The sequence below is a fragment of the Mauremys reevesii genome, linkage group 2 (genome assembly GCF_016161935.1).
Source record: "Mauremys reevesii isolate NIE-2019 linkage group 2, ASM1616193v1, whole genome shotgun sequence".
In the NCBI taxonomy this organism is placed as follows: Eukaryota; Metazoa; Chordata; order Testudines; family Geoemydidae; genus Mauremys; species Mauremys reevesii.
This window is the reverse complement of record NC_052624.1, coordinates 123,682,172-123,706,506: the sequence shown is the minus strand read 5'-3', so window position 1 is coordinate 123,706,506 and position 24,335 is coordinate 123,682,172. Positions and strand designations below refer to the sequence as shown.

The window sequence follows — 24,335 nt, the reverse complement described above, 5'->3', positions numbered from 1 at the left end:
GATGATGGGGGCTGCCCAAGTGCTGTAACTTTCTTTGATAATGTCTGTGTCCTTCATTTCATTAAAGATCTCATTCATTGGTTTATACAAAACCAGCAGATTTTTTTCCATAATGTCTCCTGAACTGAGGCATGGAATACAATGGATGATTCAGTGCTGGATGTGGGTTGCATACACCCTGTTCCCTGGATCAGTTCCCTAGCCCTGGGTTCAGGCTGCATTTAGGCCTGCCCCTCCCAGTAGCAGCATGTGCTCTCTTTTTGACTTATGAGGGCTTTTCTTTGCACTCTGGCAGCCAGTTTACTCCAGAGCCAGTCAGGTGGCCTGTAGCCTGTACCCAGATGGGCAGGACTGCTCTGGAACAGCATTCCCCTTCTCCAGTGAAAGAAGAGCTGGTAGCAGGAGGCCAGGAGTGGGATTTCCTCCTTGTCCTCTAGCCAGCTAGGGCTCTGAAAGCAGAGGGACCAGCTGTCTTCTCTGCCTATCCCCTCCCTACTCAATCACTGGGGGTTGGGCTGACCCTTTCATAGTGACACATAGTAGGGGCCCTCACATTAGCATTTGTACCTGCAAAACTCAGTGAGCTTCCTGGCTCTCAGTCCTGTACACAGACAACTAGACAGATACAACACCTTTCTTTATTGTGTCTTCTTTATGACTATAAGACATGGAATTAATGATAATTTATTTGATGATGAATATGAAATCTAGGTTTCTTATATACAAACATTAATTTCCAATTATTTATATTTCTCTTTTACAGAAATATTCTTACCCTGACAAATGCTTTCGATTTGCCAGAAGGTAATGTAACCCAGGAAAACTTTGAACAGATGCAGAAGTGGTGTAACATGACTGATCCAGGGACTTTTGTAGGCCTTAAGTTTGAGACCTGTAACCTTGAAAGTTTCTTAACTGACGTAAGTTGACACTATAGGTGAGCTGGTAACAACTCTGATATTTAAGTTTCTTAATGCTTTCCATTATAAAGGATTTGTGCAACCTTTTCTATGAGATGCTTTTACATCTATTCCATTTACAGCATGCTTTTGATATTTGGTAGAAGGAATGCCCTTGGACTAGGGAAGTGCTTTTTCTTTGGCTCATGAAAATCTATTCAGCTTTTGCTGAGCTATAAACTGTTAAACATTGACATTTCCCTCCTCTCACTTTCATTCCTCAGGAAACTTTTGGCAGCCAGCCAGAATAATAACTAAACCCACAAATATTCTAAGCCCAGGTTCACTGTACTGTTAAAGTGGTGGCAGACAACACCACACTTGAAAAGCCTATGAGCTGCCGGAGTAGCAATAGTGGGAAAAAAGAAAGAAAGGCTGGATTCCCAGCCTGGACCCAAAACATAGCCCATGTCTCCCTCTGGGGAACAATGTGGGGAAGGATTTCCCTCAGCTCCCAAGGTGAGGAGAGAGAATTGGGCCAAGTTCCCCACTCCAACCAACCACAGCCAACCCTGGACCCATCCAGCCCCACTCTGGGACAACAACCTTCTCCTGCTGCCAGCTAACCCTGTAATTCAGTTAGTTGCAGACACTGATGCCATGCTAAAGGTTTAGGTTTCAAACCCTGCTTATGATTGGTTGGTGGGAAGGGGTTGTTACAGTTGTATATAACAGAATTTTATTTTTACCTTTCTCTTTTAGAAAAGTTAGGAAAATACATATAAAAAAACTTTGAGGTAATTATTTAGGTTGCAAAAGACAAGCACTCAAAAGTTAGGGAATGTCAGATTTACAGTTCTCTGGACATCTTAATTTAGACCCTTTGTATATATGCATTAGGATACTGTCTTTAATTTCATGATCACGTACTATATTTTTGACAGGATTTTCACATACTATATTTTCCTTATTCAGTGCACAGGATGGCTGCACAAATTGGGGAAATCAAGATTGCTCTTGCATTTGTAAATCTGGTATTTTCAGGCTTTTGAGTGCTTGACTTTGCAAACTAAATAACATTTAACATATATTTAAAAACTGTGGATATTTTTTAAAGTTTGTATTTGGGTTTATTGCCCATGAAATAGAAGTGGTTTCAGAGCATAATTCAAACTGTCTTACTGAATTGCAATGTGTAAACTGCACTTCTAGTTATAGTGATGCTGTTTAGGATTGGTGTTGTTCTATGAAAAAGTGAGTTCACAAAAAGAGTACCTCTAAAGACTGCCTCCAACTAAATTAGCTTGTTGGGCTTGTTATAATCTGATATGATGCCTTCATCTGCACAGTGGCTTATTACCAAAGTCCTTTTCGACCAGAACTCCCAGTGTTTTCAGTGAGCATTCTATTCACGGCACAATTGTGGGACAGTGATAAGGAGGAAACTATAGGGAAAAAATTGGTTACATAGTTTGATTATATTTTATGTTATTGTCCATTCTGGAAACGTTATCTCAGTAACAGACTTTATATATGTTACAGTAAACATAATGCAGAATTAGGGTTGATTTATGAAAATAAATAGAAAAGTATAACTATAGTACAGTATAATTCATTACCATCTCCAGTATACATGGAAGTATTTTTAAATGCTAAATAGTATCAGTTGCTTCTAAATTTTGAGTCTGCTGTCATTTCTCTACAGGGAGTTGAAGGAACTGGCTTGGCTTTTATAGTCTTCACTGAAGCTATCACCAAAATGCCTGTCTCACCTTTGTGGTCTATTCTCTTCTTTATCATGCTGTTCTGCTTAGGCTTGTCATCTATGTTTGGAAACATGGAAGGTGTTCTTGTACCTTTGCAAGATCTTAATATCGTACCTAAAAAATGGCCTAAGGAACTTGTTACAGGTAGGTATTGTATGGCTCTTCAGTATCTATTATCTTTAAAGAAATTTGGAATTGTCTTCAGTCTTAAAATTAGTTAGAAGTGAACATTTCTGATTAGTTTTTATGCTTTATGCTTAAAATATTTGACTTTGCTCTTTATTTACAGGTTTGATTTGTGCAGGGTCTTATTTGCTTGCCTTTATTTTTGTGCTGAATTCTGGTAACTACTGGCTGGCACTATTTGACAGTTTTGCTGGATCCATTCCCTTGCTGATAATTGCTTTTTGCGAGATGTTTTCAGTCGTCTACATTTATGGGATAGACAGGTATGAAATAAACATAGGCTTAAGTGTTGTAGAAACTATGCAGGAATGAATGAAGACCATAGCTGCAATCTTACTATATCCCAGTGCATGTCTACTCTCTAATGGAATTCACAGGAATTACACAAACATAATTTAGCCTTTGTAATATAATCTTTTTTTTAAAACTCTCTCAACGAACAGAGAAAAATATCTGTTAAGATTTAATGTTCTTGATTTATACTGTAGATTACAGCTACTCAGCTTTTCTGCCAACAGGTAATAGTAATCTGTAACTGATAACTGACTACACACCTAAAACAAAAACTAAATAATTTTCAGAAGGGTTGCAAGAGAATAATATACTTAGCCAGTGTTCAAGGGTAGAGTATTCTGCACATGAATTCCTAGTTTTTTAAAATGAGTATCAGACAGTGTAATGCAAATATGCAATAATTGGTTCATGTGAATCTTAAGTGTGGTGCCTACGGTTATGCTAAACCATCAGTGGAAATATACTTGTATTTTAAAGTATTGATTCATTGTAAATACACTTAGACTTCTTTACTTCTTAACTTTCTGATTTAGTTAATTATTTCTGGTAATAATGATGAGATGATAGCAGCAATTGAGGTGTCAGAAGATGATGGTCCTGGAGCAAATTGATAATTTATAAAGTCACCAGGCCTAGATGCATATTCAAGACTTCTTCTCTGAGTAGAGTCCCTATGGGTGTTCCACTGTGGGTGTATCTGTGCCCTTAGCCTCTAATCAGAGATTTTAGGTAGCAGTGTCCATTCGGCCCGCACATGCACTCTCCCTCACCTGTTGTTTGCCTTGAGTCTATCTAGTGCTGCGCATGTGAATCGCCCCCAGTTCCTTCTCAACCGCCTTTGGCCTCAAATGGAGCGAGAAGTTGTCTCTTCCTTCTCTGCATCATTAGTTTAAGTAGTAGTTATTTTTAGTCATTTTATTGTCTTTAATAGTTAGAGTTTCTGTTTACCCTGTTGGGATTTTTTAAAGATTCCCCCACCCCCTTCTGGGGGGGGTGTCACCCCCACAGGGGCATATAGTAGTCTAGACTTTCTGTTTTTCTCAGTTACAAACAATAAACAAAAAAGAAAAAAATGAATGCATTAATTGTGGTATTTATTGAACATCTACCAGAGATGCAAAAAGAAGAGTTTCAGGCCATTTCCAAAGAGGGCCACTTAGTAGCCAGAACTGCACTACAGATGGCATTGGACACAGCAGATACAACAGCCCACTCAGTCTCCACAGCAGTGGTAATGAGATGGCCTCCTGATTACAGCTTTCCAAGTTGCCCCAAAAAGTACAGCCAATGGTTGAGAATCTCCTGTTCAAAGGACCCAAGCTCTTTACTGATAAGACTGACACCTATCTTCATACTCTGAAGGATTCCCAGGCATGCTATGATCCCTGGACATCTATGCTGCTGGACAAAAGAGAAAAATATGGCTCTCAACCACAGCACAGTTCATGCCCACCTCAGTATCCACCATCACACCGCTCTTACGAGCCACAATGATCCAAGGTACAAAAATGGAAGCAATTAGCCCCCCCTTCCCGCTCCCCCAGTCCATGACCTCCCAGCCCTCCTTCTCTAAGCACCTTTGACAGGTTTGTCATGGTCTCAAACAGCAGTTCCTTGGAACATTAGCTGCCATCTATGCACCTGTCATGGCCCTTCGGACGTCACCTGACCATCTTTCTCAGCGGTTGGCAGAATATCACCTCTGACAGATGGGTCTTGAAGATTATTTTGAATGGTTATGCCATTCAATTCACATCCCTCCCCCATAGCCACCCTCCTTCCTTGTTCCTTTTTAGGGACTCTTCTCATGAGAACCTACTTTTCCAGAAAACAGATCATATGTTATTTTTAGGGGCCAGAGAATCAGTCCTGATGCAACTCAGAGGCAAGGGGTTTTACTCCCACTATTTCCTGATCCCCAAGACGAAGGGAGGTTGGAGGCCCATTCTAGATATGTGAAGGCGCAGCTATAATGCAAGAAGATTGGTTTCTAGCCTTGGACCTATAAGATGCCTACTTCCACATCTCGATACAGCTGTCACACAGGAAGTTCCTACGGTTCACCTTTGGCCAGAACCATTATTAATACACGGTGCTCCCATTCGGCTTCTCATCCGCACCCAGTGTATTCTCCAAGGTTCTCTCTGTCATAGCAGCACACCTGTGAACATTAGGCATTGTTATATACCCTACCTTGACGACTGCCTCCTCAGGGATCCCTCATTTAAGGATGCCATACAAGCCACTCAGATGACCATGTGCACATTTTCGCAATTGGGCCTACAGCTCAACACCCAGAAATCAGCACTCACCCAAGTACAGCGACTGGAGTTTATTGGTGCTGAACTTGACACAGTACAAATGAGAGCATTCCTCCTGCTATACAGGTTCAGCACCCTCACAAGTCTCATCAAGACAGTCCAGGCCAGTCCACAAACATTGGCTAGGAATTGTCTACAGCTGCTTGGTCATAAGGCAGCATGCACCTTCATCACGCCACATGCTCAGTTGTTCATGAGGTGTCTACAGATGTGGCTCCAATCTGTCTATTCCCCAAACAAGGACAGACTAAGCAAACTACTATCATTGCCCTACACTGTAAAACACTCCCTGGACTAGTGGAAAGACCCATCCAATGTCTGAGCAGGTGTTCCGTTCGTACAACCATCACCAACTCTGATGAAGGATGCCTCCCTAATAGGCTGGGAGCATTAAGAGTTGTCTGGAATGCCTGTGCACACTTTCTCCCATTCATCAAGAACACCCATACAAAGGTCATGACAGACAATATGACCTGTATGTTTTACATAAATCGCCAAGGAGGCTTCGGATCTCTCTCCCTCTGTACAGAAGCACTCAAACTCATCTAAGCCGTCTACCTACCAGGCATACAGAACATGACAGCCAACAGTGTCAGTGTGACAAAGTTCCTCCTCTACCTTAGTGGGTCCTGTGCTTATTGGCAGATTTGCTCAGCTCAGTGATCTTCCCCACAGTCTGGATCAACTCCTCCTGTGTCTGACCAGGAGTTGGGAGCTTTGGGGGGAACCCGGGCCCGCCCTCTACTCCGGGTTCCAGCCCAGGGCCCTGTGGATCGCAGCTGTCTATAGTGCCTCCTGTAACAGCTGCATGACAGCTACAACTCCCTGGGCTACTTCCCCATGGCCTCCTCCAAACACCTTCTTTATCCTCACCACAGGACCTTCCTCCTGGTGTCTGATAATGCTTGTACTCCTTAGTCCTCCAGCAGCACACTCTTTCAGGCCTGGTCTACACTACGCATTTAAACTGAATTTAGCAGCATTAAACCAATTTAACCCTGCACCCGTCTACACAATGAGGCCCTTTATATCAATATAAAGGGCTCTTTAAACCGATTTCTGTACTCCTCCCCAACGAGAGGAGTAGCACTGAAATCGGTATTGCCATGTTGTATTAGGGTTAGTGTAGCCGCAAATCGACGGTATTGGCCTCTGGGCGGTATCCCACAGTGCACCATTGTGACTGCTCTGGAAAGCAATCTGAACTCGGATGCACTCGCCAGGTAGACAGGAAAAGCCCCGCAAACTTTTGAATTTCATTTCCTGTTTGCCCAGCGTGGAGCTCTGATCAGCATGGGTGGAGATGCAGTCCCAAATCCAAAAAGAGCTCCAGCATGGACCGTACGGGAGATACTGGATCTGATCGCTGTATGGGGAGACAAATCTGTTGTATCAGAGCTCCGTTACAGAAGATGAAATGACAAAGCATTTGAAAAAATCTCCAGGCTATGATAGACAGAGGCCACAGCAGGGACTCAGCACAGTGCTGCGTGAGAAGTGTAACGGAAAGCCAAAGAATCAAATGGACGCTCATGGAGGGAGAGAGGGGGTATTGAGGACTCCAGCTATCCCACAGTCTCCGAAAAGCATTTGCATTCTTGGCTGAGCTCCAAATGCCTGAAGGGTCAAAAACATTTTCCCAGTTGTTTCAGGGTGTATATCGTCAATTTACACCCTTCCCTCCCCCCGAAAGAAAAGGGGAAAAAATTGTTTCTCGCCTTTTTTCAATGTCACCCTATGTCTACTGCATGCTGCTGCTATGGGGTGCTGCAGCGCTGAACACCAGCATCCCCTTCCCAGTGGCAGATGGTACAATATGATTGCTATCCATTGTCATCATCAGCCCGTGAGTGCTCCTGGCTAGCTTCGGTGAGGTCGGCTGGGGTCGCCTGAGTAAAAATAGGAATGACTCCCGGTCATTCCCGGCAGATGGTACAAAAGGCTTGGTAACCATCCTCATCATAGCAGCTCCATCAGCCCCCCCTTTCATGTCTAAAGAAAAGATTCTGTACTGCCTGGACTATCATAGCAGCAGGAGGCTGTGCTCCTCTCCCTCTCCACCCTTTAATGTCCTGCCTGGACTATCATAGCAGCTGGAGGCTGCCTCCCCCTCATTTTATCTCACTAAAAGTCAGTGTTTCTTATTCCTGCTTTCTTTATTACTTCATCACACAAATGGGGGGACACTGCCACGGTAGCCCAGGAGGGTTGGGGGAGGAGGGAAGCAACGGGTGGGGTTGTTGCAGGGGCACCCCCTAGAATGGCATGCGGCTCATCATTTCTGCGGGATCTCTGGGGCTCTGACATGGAGCGGCTGTGCTCTCTGGTTCTCTAGTACACTTGCCCCATATTCTAGGCAGGACTGACTCTATTTTTAGACAAAACATAAAGAAGGGAATGACCCAGGGAGTCATTCCCATTTTTGTCCATGCGCCCCCAGCCGACCTCAGCGAGGCCAGCCAGGAGCACCCATGACAGCAGCTGATGGTACAAAAGGATTGATAACCGTCATCGCCAATTTCCAAATGTAAACGGTGCAAAATGACTGATAACCATCATCTCATTGCCAATTTACAATGGCAGACGGTGCAATAGGGATGGTAATCGTCTCTGCTACCTTGCAAAGGCAAATGAATGCTGCTGCGTAGCACTGCAGTACCACCTCTGTCAGCAGCATCCAGTACACATACGCTGACAGTGACAAAAGGCAAAACAGGCTCCATGGTTGCCATGCTATTGCATCTGCCAGGGCAATCCAGGTGAAAAACGGCGCGAAATGATTGTCTGCCGTTGCTTTCACGGAGGAAGGATTGATTGATGACATTTACCCAGAATCACCTGTGACACTGTTTTTGCCCCATCATGCATTGGGATCTCAACCCAGAATTCCAATGGGCGGGGGAGACTGTGGGAACTATGAGATAGCTACGGGATAGCTACCCACAGTGCAACACTCCAGAAATCGACGCTAGCCTCGGTACATGGACGCACACCACCGAATTAGTGCTTAGTGTGGCCGCGTACACTCGACTTTATACAATCTGTTTCAAAAAACTGGTTTCTTTAAAAACGGAATAATCCCATAGTGTAGACATACCCTCACTCTCAGCTCTTTACGCCTCTTGCTCCCAGCTCCTCACACGCACTTCCTCTCCTCTGGCTCCCTCCTCGCCTGACTGTAGTGAGCTCCTTTTTAAACCCAGGTGCCCTGATTAGCCTGCCTTAATTGGCTGCAGGTGTTCTAATCAGCCTGTCTGCCTTAAATGGTTCTAGCAGGTTCCTGATTACTCTAGTGAAGCCCCTGCTCTGGTCACTCAGGGAACAGAAAACTACTTGTCCTGTGACCAGTATATTTGCTTCTACCAGACTCCTGTACCCCACTGGCCTGGGTCTGTCACAGTCAGTCAGAACTTTTCACATGACTATGAATGGGAAATAAATTCAGAAGTGCTTCATGACCTATTTGCCTTTTGGAGAACCCTGACTATAGACCTCTTCACTACTTACTGGAACAAGAAATGTCCTCACTAGAACTCCAAGACAGGCTGGTGGAAACAGTCTCTGGGCGATGCCCTCATTCTCCCATTCCCCACCTTTTATACACCTTTCTCCCATTTCCTTTACTATCCAAAGTCCTGCTGACAGTACAATGAGACAAAGCAAGGGTTATTTTGATTGCCTCCTCCTGGCCAACATAAGGTTGGTTCCCTTACCTGGCATAGATGGCAGTATGTCCTCTGGTCTGTCTTCAGTCCATTCTCAAAATGACTTTCTCAAAACTACAGATTGATCCTTTACCCCAACTTGTGGATCTTCCCTCTCTAGGTTTGACTTCTTCTTCATTCCAATACTTAGAGGTAGAATGCTCTGACAAGGTGTTTCTACACAGCCAAAATTGATCACTCAGCATACTTACCTGCAAAAATGGAAACAATTCCAAATTTGGTGTCATTCTAAGTACATAGACCTGACATCATCCTCCCTCCCTCTGATTTTAGACTACATTTTAGACCTCAAAAAATCAGAACTCTCTCTCTCAGCTCCCTTAAAGTACATCTAGCACTCATAATGGCCTTCCACTGTCAAGTAGATGGATACTCAGTGTTCGCTCACCCACTGACCGCCGGATTCCTATAAGGGCATTGGAAACTTGTTCCTGCAGGTGAGCCCACCCACTCCAACCTTGGATCTTAATCTAGTTCTCAGAGCCTTGACTAGACCCCTTTGACCCCATGATGACTTACTCTCTTTCACACCTGTCAATGAAGACAGCATTTCTGGTTGCCACCACCTCAGCTAGGCGCATAGGAGAAATAGCAGGCCTGATGGCACACTGGCCATTCACAGTCTTTTTTTAAAGACAAAGTAACATTTATGCTGCATCACAAGTTTCTCCCTAAAAAGTAGCTTCTGTTTTTCATATGAATCAACAAATCCATCTTCCTGTTTTTTCCCCAAACCACATCATGATAACAGGGAAGCGATTCTCCATATGCTAGATGTTAGAAAAATGCTAGCATTCTCCTTGGACAGGACTAAGGACTTTAGGAAGTCTACTAAAATCTTTTGTTCATGGAAAGGTAGCCTTTTATTTTATTTAAAATGAATTTTGTAATGTGGTATTACACCACCATGGGTTCAGCTCTGGCAGATACAATTTCAAGCTTAACAGAGTGAAAGTCACCTCTGCTACTTGCTTCAGAGGGTATGTCTACACTACGGGATTATTCTGATTTTACAGAAACCGGTTTTTGGAAACAGATTGTATAGAGTCGAGTGCACGCGGCCACACTAAGCACATTAATTCGGCGGTGTACTGAGGCTAGCGTCGACTTCCGGAGTGTTGCACTGTGGGTAGCTATCCCATAGCTATCCCATAGTTCCCACAGTATCCCCCGCCCATTGGAATTCTGGGTTGAGATCCCAATGCCTGATGGGGCCAAAAATTTGTCGCAGGTGGTTATGGGTAAATGTCGTCAGTCAATCCTCCCTCCGTGAAAGCAATGGCAGACAATCATTTCGCACTCTTTTCCCTGGATTGCCCTGGCAGACGCACTTGCTCAGCCTATAGCTGAAAATGGGAATCTGTGATAAGCACTAGGATAAAAGCACAGACAGGACTGAATCTCCATTTGTGTGTGGGCCTTTGGTCGACACTGGTAAAATACAAAATGTCCCAGGATATGTATGTTGCGGGACAGTTCTAAACGGCAGCTTAATTTTTTTATTTGCAGCAAAATGTAGAGGTCTAAGTATCTGATGGTGAGCCCTGGTAGCAAGGGGTAGGCTGGGGTAGGTGCGATCGCACGGTGCGGCTGCCTGGGAGAGCGGCCTGAGGCAGAAGCCTCCAGCTGGCATGATATTCCAGGCAGGATTGATTCTCCATTACACAAAACTTAAAGAAGAGAATGACCTGGAGTCATTCCCATTTTTGCCCAGGCGCCCCCGACCAACCTCACCCAGGCCAGCCAGGAGCACCCACAGGACAACGATGACAGATACCAGTCATACTGCACCGTCTGCCGTCCGCAAGGCAGGGCAAGGGGATGCTGCTGTGTAGCGCTGCAGCACCACGTCTGCCAGCAGTATCCAGTAGACATATGGTGACATTGAAAAAAGCAAGAAACGATTTTTTTCCCTTTGCTTTCATTGGGGTGGGGGGGGTGGCTGACGACATATACCCTGAACCACCCACGACAACGTTATTAACCCTTCGTATATGTATCAGAGGGGTAGCCGTGTTAGTCTGGTTCTGTAGAAGCAGCAAAGAATCCTGTGGCACCTTATAGACTAACAGATGTTTTGCAGCATGAGCTTTCGTGGGTGAATACCCACTTCTTCGGATGCAAGCAGTGGAAATTTCCAGGGGCAGGTGTGTATATATAAGCAAGCAAGAAGCAGGCTAGAGATAACGAGGTTAGATCAATCAGGGAGGATGGGGCCCTGTTCCAGCAGCTGAGGTGTGAAAACCAAGGGAGGAGAAACTGGTTCTGTAATTGGCAAGCCATTCACAGTCTTTGTTTAGTCCTAAACTGATGGTGTTAAATTTGCAAATGAATTGGAGCTCAGCAGTTTCTCTCTGGAGTCTGGTCCTAAAGTTTTTTTGCTGGAGGATGGCCACCTTAAAATCTGCTATTGTGTGGCCAGGGAGGTTGAAGTGTTCTCCTACAGGTTTTTGTATATTGCCATTCCTAATGTCTGATTTGTGTCCATTTATCCTTTTCCTTAGAGACTGTCCAGTTTGGCCGATGTACATAGCAGAGGGGCATTGCTGGCATATGATGGCATATATTACATTGGTGGACGTGCAGGTGAATGAACCGGTGATGGTGTGGCTGATCTGGTTAGGTCCTGTGATGGTGTTGCTGGTGTAGATATGTGGGCAGAGTTGGCATCGAGGTTTGTTGCATGGGTTGGTTCCTGAGCTAGAGTTACTATGGTGCGGTGTGCAGTTGCTGGTGAGAATATGCTTCAGGTTGGCAGGTTGTCTGTGGGCGAGGACTGGCCTGCCACCCAAGGCCTGTGAAAGTGTGGGATCATTGTCCAGGATGGGTTGTAGATCCCTGATGATGCGGTGGAGGGTTTGAGCTGGGGACTGTATGTGATGGCCAGTGGAGTCCTGTTGGTTTCTTTCTTGGGCTTGTCTTGCAGTAGGAGGCTTCTGGGTACACATCTGGCTCTGTTGATCTGTTTCCTTATTTCCTCATGTGGGTACTGTAGTCTTGAGAATGCTTGGTGGAGATTTTCTAAGTGTTGGTCTCTGTCTGCGGGTTAGAGCAGATGCGGTTGTACCTCAGTGCTTGGCTGTAGACAATGGATCTTGTGGTGTGCCCGGGATGGAAGCTGGAGGCATGAAGGTAGGCATAGCGGTCGGTAGGTTTTCGGTATAGGGTGGTGTTAATGTGACCACCACTTATTTGCACCGTGGTGTCTAAGAAGTGGACCTCCCGTGTAGATAGGTCCAGGCTGAGGTTGATGGAGGGTGGAAGCTGTTGAAATCATGGTGGAATTTTTCTAGAGTCTCCTTCCCATGGGTCCAGATGATGAAGATGTCATCAATGTAGCGTAGGTAGAGAAGGGGCGTGAGTGGACAGGAGCTGAGGAAGCGTTGTTCCAGGTCAGCCATAAAAATATTGGCATATTGTGGGGCCATGCGGGTGCCCATAGCGGTGCCACTGATCTGGAGATATATATTGTCATTAAATTTGAAATAGTTGTGTGTGAGGATAAAGGCACAGAGCTCAGCAACCAGTTGTGCTGTGGCATCATCAGGGATACTGTTCCTGACAGCTTGTATTCCATCAGTGTGTGGGATGTTTGTGTAGAGAGCCTCTACATCCATGGTGGCTAGGATGGTGTTCTCTGGAAGGTCACCAATGCATTGTAGTTTCCTCAGGAAATCAGTGGTGTCACGGAGATAGCTGGGAGTGCTGGTAACATAGGGTCTGAGTAGGGAGTCCACATATCCAGACAGTCCTTCAGTGAGAGTTCCAATGCCAGAGATGATGGGGCGTCCAGGATTACCAGGTTTGTGGATCTTAGGTAGTAGATAGAATAACCCTGGTCGAGGTTCTAAGGGTATGTTGATTTGTTCCGGTGTTAGTGTAGGGAGTGTCCTGAGTAGATGGTGCAGTTTCTTAGTGTATTCCTCAGTGGGATCTGAGGGAAGTAGCTTGTAAAATTTGGTATTGGAGAGTTGTCTGATGGCCTCCTGAGATGTGATTATTCCCATCTATTCAAGATTGGTGAGGCCTCATCTGGAGTACTGTGTCCAGTTTTGGGCACCGCGCTACAAGAAGGATGTGGAAAAATTGGAAAGATTCCAGCAGAGGGCAACAAAAATGATTAGGGGGCTGGAGCACATGACTTATGAGGAGAGGCTGAGGGAACTGGGATTGTTTAGTCTGCAGAAGAAAGAATGAGGGGGGATTTGATAGCTGCTTTCAACTACCTGAAAGGGGGTTCCAAAGAGGATGGATCTAGACTGTTCTCAGTGATACCTGATGACAGAACAAGGAGTAATGGTCTCAAGTTGCAGGGGGGAGGTTTAGGTTGGATATTAGGAAAAACTTTTTCACTCAGAGAGTGGTGAAGCACTGGAATGAGTTACCTAGGGAGGTGGTGGAATCTTCTTCCTTAGAGGTTTTTAAGATCAGGCTTGAAAAAGCCCAGGCTGGGATGATTTAGTTGGGAACTGGTCCTGCTTTGAGCAGGGGGTTGGACTAGATGACCTCCTGAGGTCCCTTCCAACCCTGATATTCTATGATTCTATGACATTGGGAGCTCAGCCCAGAATTCAAATTGTTTTCGGAGAATGCGGGAACTGTGGGATAGCTACAGTCATCAGTTGTCCCTCCCTCCATGAGCGTCCATTTGATTCTTTGGCTTTCTGGTACGCTTGTCTCAGCTCCTTAAGTTTCACGCAGCACTGTGTTGAGTCCCTGTTGTAACCTCTGTCCATCAAGACCTTGGAAATTTTTTCAAATGTTTTGGCATTTCGTCTTTTGGAACGGAGTTCTGATAGAACAGATTCATCTCCCCATATAGAGATCAGATTCAGTATCTCCCGTACGGTCCATGCTGGAGCTCTTTTTTGTTCTGGGACTGCATGTGCTGATCAGCGTGTCATGCTGTGAAAACAGGAAATAAAATTCAAAAGTTTGCGGGGCTTTTCCTGTCTACCTTGCCAGTGCATCCAAGTTCAGACTGTTGTCCAGAGCGGTCACAATGGTGCACTATGAGATAGCTCCTGGAGACCAATAGCGTCGAATTGCGGCCACACTAACCCTAATTTGAAATGGCAATGTCGATTTCAAGGCTACTCCCCTCATCGGGGAGGAGTACAGAAATCGATTTTAAGAGCCCTTTATGTCGACAAAAATGCCTTCGTTGTGTGGACGGGTGCAGGGTTAATTTGATTTAACGCTGCTAAATTCGACATAAACTTGTAGTGTAGACCAGCCCAGAGTTAGAGTCTCTAGAAACACATAGAAACTAAGGGTAGTGTGACCACACATACATTCACCAATGCAAACTCTAGTCTATTTTACAAATTTTATCAAAGTTACAATTAAAGTATGATTACCCAAGCATATAGAAATTTTATACAGACCTATGCACAAATTACAAATATAGTTATACTCACATCCTTAACAATCAGGGCTGGCTCCAGGCACCAGTGAACAAAGCAGGTGCTTGGGGCAGCCATTGGAAAGTGGCGGCACGTCTGGGTCTTTGGTGGCAATTCGGTGGCGGGTCTCTCAGTTGCCGAATTGCCGCAGAAGAATGAAGCAGCGTGGTAGAGCTGCCGCCAAAGTGCCACCGATTGCGGCTTTATTTTATTTTTATTTTTTTTTGCTTTGCCACTTGGGGCAGCAAAAAAGCTGGAGCCGGCCCTGGCCCTTTTAACAATAGTGTTAGGGTCTGATGGGTCTCTCAAGGCTTGATCATCAGTAGAGGGATGATTCCTACTGGAGTCTCCCATAGGCACCTCTTTGCCCATAATCTTAGGGTTATTTCTCAGTCATTAGCTTAAGTCATCATTTCTTGTCTCCAAGGCCTAAAATAGCTAAGCTAAAGTCTTGCAGGCCTCAGCCTACGGGTTGTTTCAGCTTGTCTTACTCATGTCAAATATTTGGTTCCAGTGTTCCCTCTAATTTTTCCCACACATGTGGAGAAAAAATTGGTGCACATAACAAAATTCTGTTATGCACACCAATATGGAGGTGGATACATCACCTCCATAGTGATATCTTTGATCTTTTTGCTTTTCTTGATAATTACAAGCAGTGTGAAATCAGAAGCAGTCACACAATTATTGAAACAATGCATGTTTTTAAGAGTATTTTTCCTGGCATGCTTTTGGGAAATTTGATTCAAACTTATAGGATAATTCAAACATAGGATAATTATATTATATTGATATTATATTGATATTTGCCTGAATTTTGTTTTTACCAATTTATAGTTTATGGTGGCATTGGAAAGTTCTGAGAAGTACAATTGGGGCATTTTACTTTGCATTTGTGCATGTGATTGGAGAGTCTCTGAATGTGCTTTGTAAACCACTGCAGTGGAGTGAATTTCCCGAACTTGCTACCTTTGCTTTTAGGTTTAACAAGGATATTGAGTTCATGATTGGACACAAACCCAACATTTTCTGGCAGGCCACATGGAGAGTCATCAGTCCTCTCATTATGTTAGTTATCTTCTTCTTTTACTTTGTGGTGAAAGTCAATGAAGAACTGCTCTATATCATTTGGGATCCTAATTATGTAAGTACATAATGTCAAAACACATATCTTGAATTTTTTTATGTATTCCTCCTTTTTTCTGTGCCTGTACTAATTACATCCATCTTCCCCACATTGCCTGTTCAACAGTGTTCTAATGAATACTGTGCTACAATGCATAAAATGGAATATAAAAAATTAAATGTTAGACCTTAGAACTTGCTATTCTAAATTCAGCCACAAATTAATGGGAATTGTTAGATGATGAATGTCTTAGTAAGGATCCTGCTGAGAGACAGGATCACAGGCTGAAGGCTGTGAACTTAGTCTTTTATAGAGTAGGGATTGCATAACAGTTTGAAATGTAGAGAGCTGTCACTGTTAACAAAAGACTAGTGGGTCAGATTCTGAACCCATTTATAGCCATGAAAATCCTTAGGAGCTGCAATGTGGTTGTGATGGGTTTTCCCAGTGTGCAACCTGGAACTGGGGTACAACTGACCTTATTAACTGGCTTACTAACCTGGGCTCCCTCTCCCACTGTGATATTGTGACAAGCTGCAAACCTCTCCAGGTACACCACTTACACAGATAGCCATGGGCAGGGACACACCCAGCTGAGTTACATGAATGCTTCTTCCACCCACTCATGAACTAACAATAGGGAGGCTCCAGCCAATTCCTCACTACTCCCTGGCCTTGCACCGCTGAGCTGTACTGTCTGGCTCTGGTCAGAAGCCTGGCCAGTGTAAATTTATAACCCAGTCCGCCCCTCCCTCAAAGTAGAGAGGACATGCACCAGCTTTTGTTCCTGAGCATATTTCCCAAGCACTTCAACCAAAATGCACTGTTTTAGGTAAAATATAAAATGGATTAATTAATTAGAGAAAGATAGGTTTTAAGGGATGATAAGTGGTAGGCATAAAGGACAGAGATGGTTACCAAAGAAAATAAAAATAAGTGCACAATCTAAGTTCTACATACTAAAGAGAATGTGAATGTTTGTGTTTGGGGGTTACTTGCTGTGTGCTGAGCTTGTGTTTGTCAGTCTGTTTGGTTGGTTGGTTGTTTGAAGGACTGTGTGCTGTGGCTGGCAGTTGGAGGCTGTGAGCTTCAAAGGAAGGTTTGAAAGCTAGAAGCCTCTGGTAATTGGCTGAGCCTTAATCAGTGGGCGGGGCGTTCACACGGGCCAGGGCTTTATAAAGCTGAGCACAAGCGACCAGGGAGCTTTGCGAACAGGGAGTTTGGCAGGGGAGTGGGAAGGGAGTGGGGGTTCCTTGTCGGTCCTATCCGTGCCCCTTTAGTCCCCTTAAAACCTATAAACCAAACTACATTTGAAACCTTTTTCTTTAAACCACCCGTTCAATAACTAGGAGACAATGCAGGCAGAAGCCCAGCAGCAGAGTGGGGGCTATCCAGTTTATTGCACTGAGTGTAGCATGTATGATTACCTGCCCTGTGGGCGGGTGGTGTATGTGTGCAGTCGGTGCAAGGAGCTCCTGGCCCTCAGAGACCATGTACGGGCTTTGGAGGCCAGGGTGGCAGAACTGGAGGAGCTAAGAGAGGCAGAGAGGTATGCTGATGAGGCTTTCCAGGACACTGTAGAATTGTCCCACCTCTGGTCAGACAGCCCCTGCACTGTTGAGGAGGAAGAAAGGCCCAGGGAAGCAGAGCAGTCAATGGGAGCAGAGGGAAACCTTCCCATAGTTGGGACCCTCCTTCCAGATGGTGCTAGGGTTGCCTCTCACACTGAGGTTACCTCCACGGGGGAGGGAACTCCAGTTTCTAGGAAAAGGCAGGTGTTCATAATGGGAGATTCGATCATTAGAAACATAGATAGCTGGGTTTGTGATGACCGGGAGAACCGTATGGTGACTTGCCTGCCTGGTGCGAAGGTTGCGGATCTCTCGAGGCATCTAGACAGACTTATGTGTAGTGCTGGGGAGGAGCCGGTGGTTGTGGTACATGTAGGTACCAATGACATAGGGAAGGGTAGGAGAGATGTCCTGGAAGCCAAATTTAGGCTGCTAGGGAAGAGACTGAAATCCAGGACCTCTATGGTGGCATTCTCAGAAATGCTCCCAGTTCCACACGCAGGGCCAGGTAGGCAGGCAGAGCTTCAGAGTCTCAATGCGTGGATGAGACGATGGTGTAGAGAGGAGGGGTTTACGTTCATTAGGAACTGGGGAAACTTTTGGGATGGGGAGAGCCTATACAGGAGAGATGGGCTCCACCTAAACCAAAGTGGAACCAGACTTCTGGCACTAAACATTAAAAAGGTTGTAGAGCAGTTTTTAAACTAGGAGATGGGGGAAAGCCGACTGCTGCAGAGGAGCATGTGGATCGGACACAGACTTCTCTTAGGGGAGAGTCTGATGATAGAGAATCTCCAGGTTATAGTCAGGAGCAGAGGACGGAAGAGGATAATGTAAGGTCCAGATCAGATGATAAACAGTCACATAAAAAAGAATCTGGCACATCAGAAAAGGGCAGACAAATAAACAGGGACAAGTTTTTAAAGTGCTTGTACACAAATGATAGAAGTCTAAATAATAAGATGGGTGAACTAGAGTGCTTTGTGATAAAGGAGGATATTGATATAATAGGCATCACAGAAACCTGGTGGACTGAGAGCAATCAATGGGACACTATCATTCCGGGGTACAAAATATATCGGAAGGACAGAACAGGTCGTGCAGGGGGAGGAGTGGCACTATACATGAAAGAAAATGTAGATTCAAATGAAGTAAAAATCTTAAGCGAATCCACAGGTTCCATAGAATCTCTATGGATAGAAATGTCATCCTCTAACAAAAATATAACATTAGGGATCTATTATCGACCACCTGACCAGGACAGTAATAGTGATGATGAAATGCTAAGGGAAATTAGAGAGGCTATCAAAATTAAGAACCCAATAATAGTGGGGGATTTCAATTATCCCCATATTGACTGGGAACATTTCACTTCAGGACGAAATGCAGAGATCAAATTTCTTGATACTTTAAATGACTGCTTCATGGAGCATCTGGTACGGGAACCCACAAGGGGAGAGGCAACTTTAGATTTAATCCTGAGTGGAGCGCAGGAGCTGGTCCAAGAGGTAACTATAGCAGGACCGCTTGTAAATAGTGTCCATAATATAATAACATTTAACATCCCTGTGGTGGGAAGAACATCTCAACAGCCCAACGCTGTGGCATTTAATTTCAAAAGGGAGAACTATACAAAAATGAGGGGATTAGTTAAACAAAAGTTAAAAGGTACAGTGACTAAAGTGAAATCCCTGCAAGCTGCATGGGTGCTTTTTAAAGACACCATAATAGAGGCCCAACTTCAATGTATACCCCAAATTAAGAAACACAGAACTAAAAAAGAACTAAAAAAGAGCCACCGTGGCTTAACAATCATGTAAAAGAAGCAGTGAGAGAGAAAAAGACTTCCTTTAAAAAGTGGAAGTCAAATCCTAGTGAGGCAAATAGTAAGGAGCATAAACACTGCCAAATTAAGTGCAAGAGTGTAATAAGAAAAGCCAAAGAGGAGTTTGAAGAACGGCTAGCCAAAAACTCCAAAGGTAATAACAAAATGTTTTTTAAGTACATCAGAAGCAGGAAGCCTGCTAAACAACCAGAGGGGCCCCTTGACGATCAAAATACAAAAGGAGCCCTTAAAGATGATAAAGTCATTGCGGAGAAACTAAATGGATTCTTTGCTTCAGTCTTCATGGCTGAGGATGTTAGGGAGATTCCCAAACCTGAGCTGGCTTTTGTAGGTGACAAATCTGAGGAACTGTCACAGACTGAAGTGTCACTGGAGGAGGTTTTGGAATTAATTGATAAGCTCAACATTAACAAGTCACCGGGACCCGATGGCATTCACCCAAGAGTTCTGAAAGCACTCAAATGTGAAGTTGCAGAACTATTAACTAAGGTTTGTAACCTGTCCTTTAAATCGGCTTCGGTACCCAATGACTGGAAGTTAGCTAATGTAACACCAATATTTAAAAAGGGCTCTAGAGGTGATCCCAGCATTTACAGACCGGTAAGTCTGTAATTAGATGAAACAATAGTTAAGAATAAAATTGTCAGACACATAGAAAAACATAAACTGTTGAGCAATAGTCAACATGGTTTCTGTAAAGGGAAATCGTGTCTTACTAATCTATTAGAGTTCTTTGAAGGGGTCAACAAACATGTGGACAAGGGGGATCCGGTGGACATAGTGTACTTAGATTTCCAGAAAGCCTTTGACAAGGTCCCTCACCAAAGGCTCTTACGCAAATTAAGCTGTCATGGGATAAAAGGGAAGGTCCTTTCATAGTTGAGAACTGGTTAAAAGACAGGGAACAAAGGGTAGGAATTAATGGTAAATTCTCAGAATGGAGAGGGTAAATAGTGGTGTTCCCCAAGGATCAGTCCTAGGACCAATCCTATTCAATTTATTCATAAATGATCTGGAGAAAGGGGTAAACAGTGAGAAGGCAAAGTTTGCAGATGATACTAAACTACTCAAGATAGTTAAGACCAAAGCAGATTGTGAAGAACTTCAAAAAGATCTCACAAAACAAAGTGATTGGTAAACAAAATGGCAAATGAAATTTAATGTGGATAAATGTAAAGTAATGCACATTGGAAAAAATAACCCCAACTATACATACAATATGATGGGGGCTAATTTAGCTACAACGAGTCAGGAAAAAGATGTTGGAGTCATCGTGGATAGTTCTCTGAAGATGTCCACGCAGTGTGCAGAGGCGGTCAAAAAAGCAAACAGGATGTTAGGAATCATTAAAAAGGGGCTAGAGAATAAGACTGAGAGTATATTATTGCCCTTATATAAATCCATGGTACGCTCACATCTTGAATACTGTGTACAGATGTGGTCTCCTCACCTCAAAAAAGATATTCTAGCACTAGAAAAGGTTCAGAAAAGGGCAACTAAAATGGTTAGGGGTTTGGAGAGGGTCCCATATGAGGAAAGATTAAAGAGGCTAGGACTCTTCAGCTTGGAAAAGAGGAGACAAGGGGGGATATGATAGAGGTATATAAAATCATGAGTGATGTTGAGAAAGTGGATAAGGAAAAGTTATTTACTTATTCCCATAATACAAGAACTAGGGGTCACCAAATGAAATTAATAGGCAGCAGATTTAAAACAAATAAAAGGAAGTTCTTCTTCACGCAGTGCACAGTCAACTTGTGGAACTCCTTATCTGAGGAGGTTGTGAAGGCTAGGACTATAACAGTGTTTAAAAGAGAACTGGATAAATTCATGGTGGTGAAGTCCATAAATGGCTATTAGCCAGGATGGGTAAAGAATGGTGTCCCTAGCCTCTGTTCGTCAGAGGATGGAGATGGATGGCAGGAGAGAGATCACTTGATCATTGCCTGTTAGGTTCACTCCCTCTGGGCACTTGGCATTGGCCACTGTCGGTAGACAGATATTGGACTAGATGGACCTTTGGTCTGACCCGGTATGGCCATTCTTATGTTCTTATGTTCTTATCAAGCAATATGTCACCCTGATAGATAATACAAGCAGGTTACAGATCTTCAGTACACAGGATAGAATTCTCCTTCAGCCTGGGACAACGTCCCCAGTTCAAGAGTTTTTGTCCTTCAGATGTGTTTCCAGGTGTTGAGTTGTGGGGGAAATGAGGTCCAGTGATGATGTCACTTCTCTTTTATAGCTTCTTCCAGCTTGACATGGGTCAAGCAGTCTCCACTGTCTACATGCTCTGAGAAGTCTCCATTGTATACAGTTCCTAGGATAGTTGTGAGTGTGGACTCACTTTAATGGGCCATCAGGAACATCTGGCTGCTCCATTATTGTACCTGAAAGGCTGCTGGTGGGTGTTCCCAACCTCACAACACATTTCAGTAACACACACATAAAACTTTATCATAGAATATCAGGGTTGGAAGGGACCTCAGGAGGTCATCTAGTCCAACTCCCTGTTCAAAACAGGACCAATCCCCAGGCACATTTTTACCCCAGTTCCCTAAATGGCCCCCTCAAGGCTTGCACGCACAACCCTGGGTTTAGCAGGCCAATGTTCAAACCACTGAGCTATTCCCCACCCCCCTGTCAACTTTATAACTTCACATACAATTATAGCACATACAATACAGCAGAACTTTAATGTTCAACAGATTAAGACTTTTAAAACGATACTTCACAAGGCATACTTTGTACAAAATATATCATAATTATCTGATGGGGGTGAATATGAGGGTCTCAGGGTGCTGCTTTAAGGCACAGTGTGCCACAGTGGTTATTAAGATTTTCACTTGTATAACTAGAATCAGAATCTACCTCTGTAGTCTCTGGGTCAGTCTTGTGTTTATTATACATAAATATTTTCTCCCAGAGAAAGGTTTACAAGGTACTGTGTATGGACAAATGAATTTTACATGAGCTTCATCAGGCTAAGAATATATGGAATCTAGTTGCCTTATGCCACACTGTGTGCTATTTTTGTACTATATTTTATATAAAAAACCTCAGCTCAGATTCAGCAAATGTCTCGCAATGCAGTTTCAACTTGTTATGCAAGTTTTGGTTGAACTGGCTGAGGTACATGTGCAACCAACATGACAGGAAAGACAATAAATTAAAAATAATTGTAAATGTGCCCCCAACGTATTTTAACATCCTTCCACTACATTTCCATCTCCCCCACCCAGGCATTTAATTGCCCCTTCACTCATTCCCACCGCTGGGCATTTTACCTTACTCCCCAATACACACTCTCTCCTCACGTGAGGGCATTTCAGTTTAAGCTCCCCTCAAAGCACTGCTTTTTGTTCTCCCTCTCCCATTACTTTTAGAAACCTCAGAGGGGTAGCAATGTGAGTCTCTTCTTAGTGTCCTCCTAGTTCAGGAGACCAGTGGTAAAAGCAAGAGCAGGAGCTGCAGAGCCAAGATAAGCAGCTGTTCCCTGCCTTCTCGGCAGAGTCCCATCTGTTTCTGGCTCCTCTTGCCTCACCACCCTCAGCAATGAAACTTCTGAAACCTGACAATGCTAAACTCAGAACATACACAAAACCCTCTGGGCTCAGAAAACCTAGCTGCATCTACTGCACTAAAAAATAGGTTGATAGAATTTGCAGTAACAAAGAAGTCACTGTAGTCTAGTGCATAGATCAGCTGACACCACCAGTGAACTCCTATGGTCTAGCCCCAGCTATGCCACAATGACTTAATCTGTGAATTTGGACAGATCACTCAATCTCTCCTTTTTCTCATTATCTGAAACACTTACTGTACCTATCTTACAGTGATGTTGTGAAGATTACTTAGTCAATGTGCGTACAGTGCTTTTAAGACATTAAGTGCTAAATAGTATTATTGTGGCACTCAGTTACATTATAAAAACTATTTTTTAAAAATCTTGTTTTATATCTTTTAATGCATCAACTACAAATATTTCTTTATCCTTTCAGAGTTAAAATACTGTTATGGAGGAATTAATGTTATGGTTCTGGGTTTTCTCTGTATTACTGTTTAATATATCTAGTAATGGGGACAAACAACCTAATTAGTTTTAGGATGGATCTTGATACATTTATGAATGGGATTATATAACAGGGTTGTTTGCATTATCTGGGAACTCGACTCAGTAACCGAGGAGAGTCCCTTCCAGGACTATATTCCTGTGTTGAATATATTTATATATTTTGCCCACCACAAGTCCTTGAAACTTGATTGTTTATTCTCACAGGATCAGTTCCCCAAATCAGAGAGAGTTGGATATCCTGACTGGGTGTATGCCATCATTGTGATCTTGGCTGGAGTGCCTTGTTTGGTCATCCCTGTCTTTGCCATCTACAAAGTCATCAGAAATTGCTGTCAAGAACAAGATGGACATCAGGGCCTTGTCATCTCAGTTTCTGAACCCTCTGTGAATGGAGACCTGAAGAATCATGCATAAAAACATATTTCAAAGAGATTGAAAAAAAACCTTGTTAGTGAGGGAAGGAAGAACAAACCAAAAAATTTAAATGAAATCCATAGTTAGTTCAATTGTCATAAAGGGGCAATGATGTGAGGTTCCCAGGGAAACAATGAAACTAAGTGAATCCTATAGTAACTGATTTCAGGCAGAAGAAATAATGTGAACATTAATTTTATGCTGACTTGTGTCTTGCACACTCAATTGTTTTTAACCACATATATCACTGTGTTGCACAGAGTCACAAATACTTTTCCTGAAGCAAAAGTTTTAAATATTTAATTATTAAAACATTTCTAAGTATGAAAAAGTTTTCTTGATTTATTTATACCATCTGGATATTTCACTAACTTCCCCTTTACTTTCTAATTGCCAGCAGATAGTTCTTTCCCCTGCTGACAACATAGGAGAGTAGCAGCAGCAGCTCAGGGAATGACACAATCTACCTTCTTTAGCTCCTGTTTAACAAACAGTAGAAGGAGAAGTGGTCTCACGCACACCCGTTGTCCAAGACTCCCTTGGTGCCAGGGGGAGCTGATGGGGGACAAGTTAGGGTTGCCAACCCTCCCGGTTTTGCCGGGAGTCTCCCAGAGGCTACTAAAGCCAAACTGGGAGATTATAGGCACTAAAAGTCCAGCGGCACAGTGGGGCTAAGGCAGGCTCCCTGTCTGCCCTGGCTCCAT

At 43.7% G+C, this 24,335-nt stretch overlaps 1 protein-coding gene across 1 annotated transcript in view; it reads left to right on the top strand.

Moving 5' to 3' along the window:
• SLC6A19 (solute carrier family 6 member 19) overlaps positions 1-23,813 on the top strand; it is a 111,463-nt gene extending 87,650 nt beyond the window's left edge. The window contains exons 9-13 of the mRNA XM_039524671.1: positions 764-920; positions 2,605-2,809; positions 2,955-3,114; positions 15,578-15,740; positions 23,422-23,813. Coding sequence (XP_039380605.1) covers positions 764-920; positions 2,605-2,809; positions 2,955-3,114; positions 15,578-15,740; positions 23,422-23,631 — 895 coding nt within the window. The 3' untranslated portion in view covers positions 23,632-23,813. The remainder of the gene's footprint in view (positions 1-763; positions 921-2,604; positions 2,810-2,954; positions 3,115-15,577; positions 15,741-23,421) is intronic.
• The last annotated feature ends 522 nt before the right edge of the window (positions 23,814-24,335 follow it).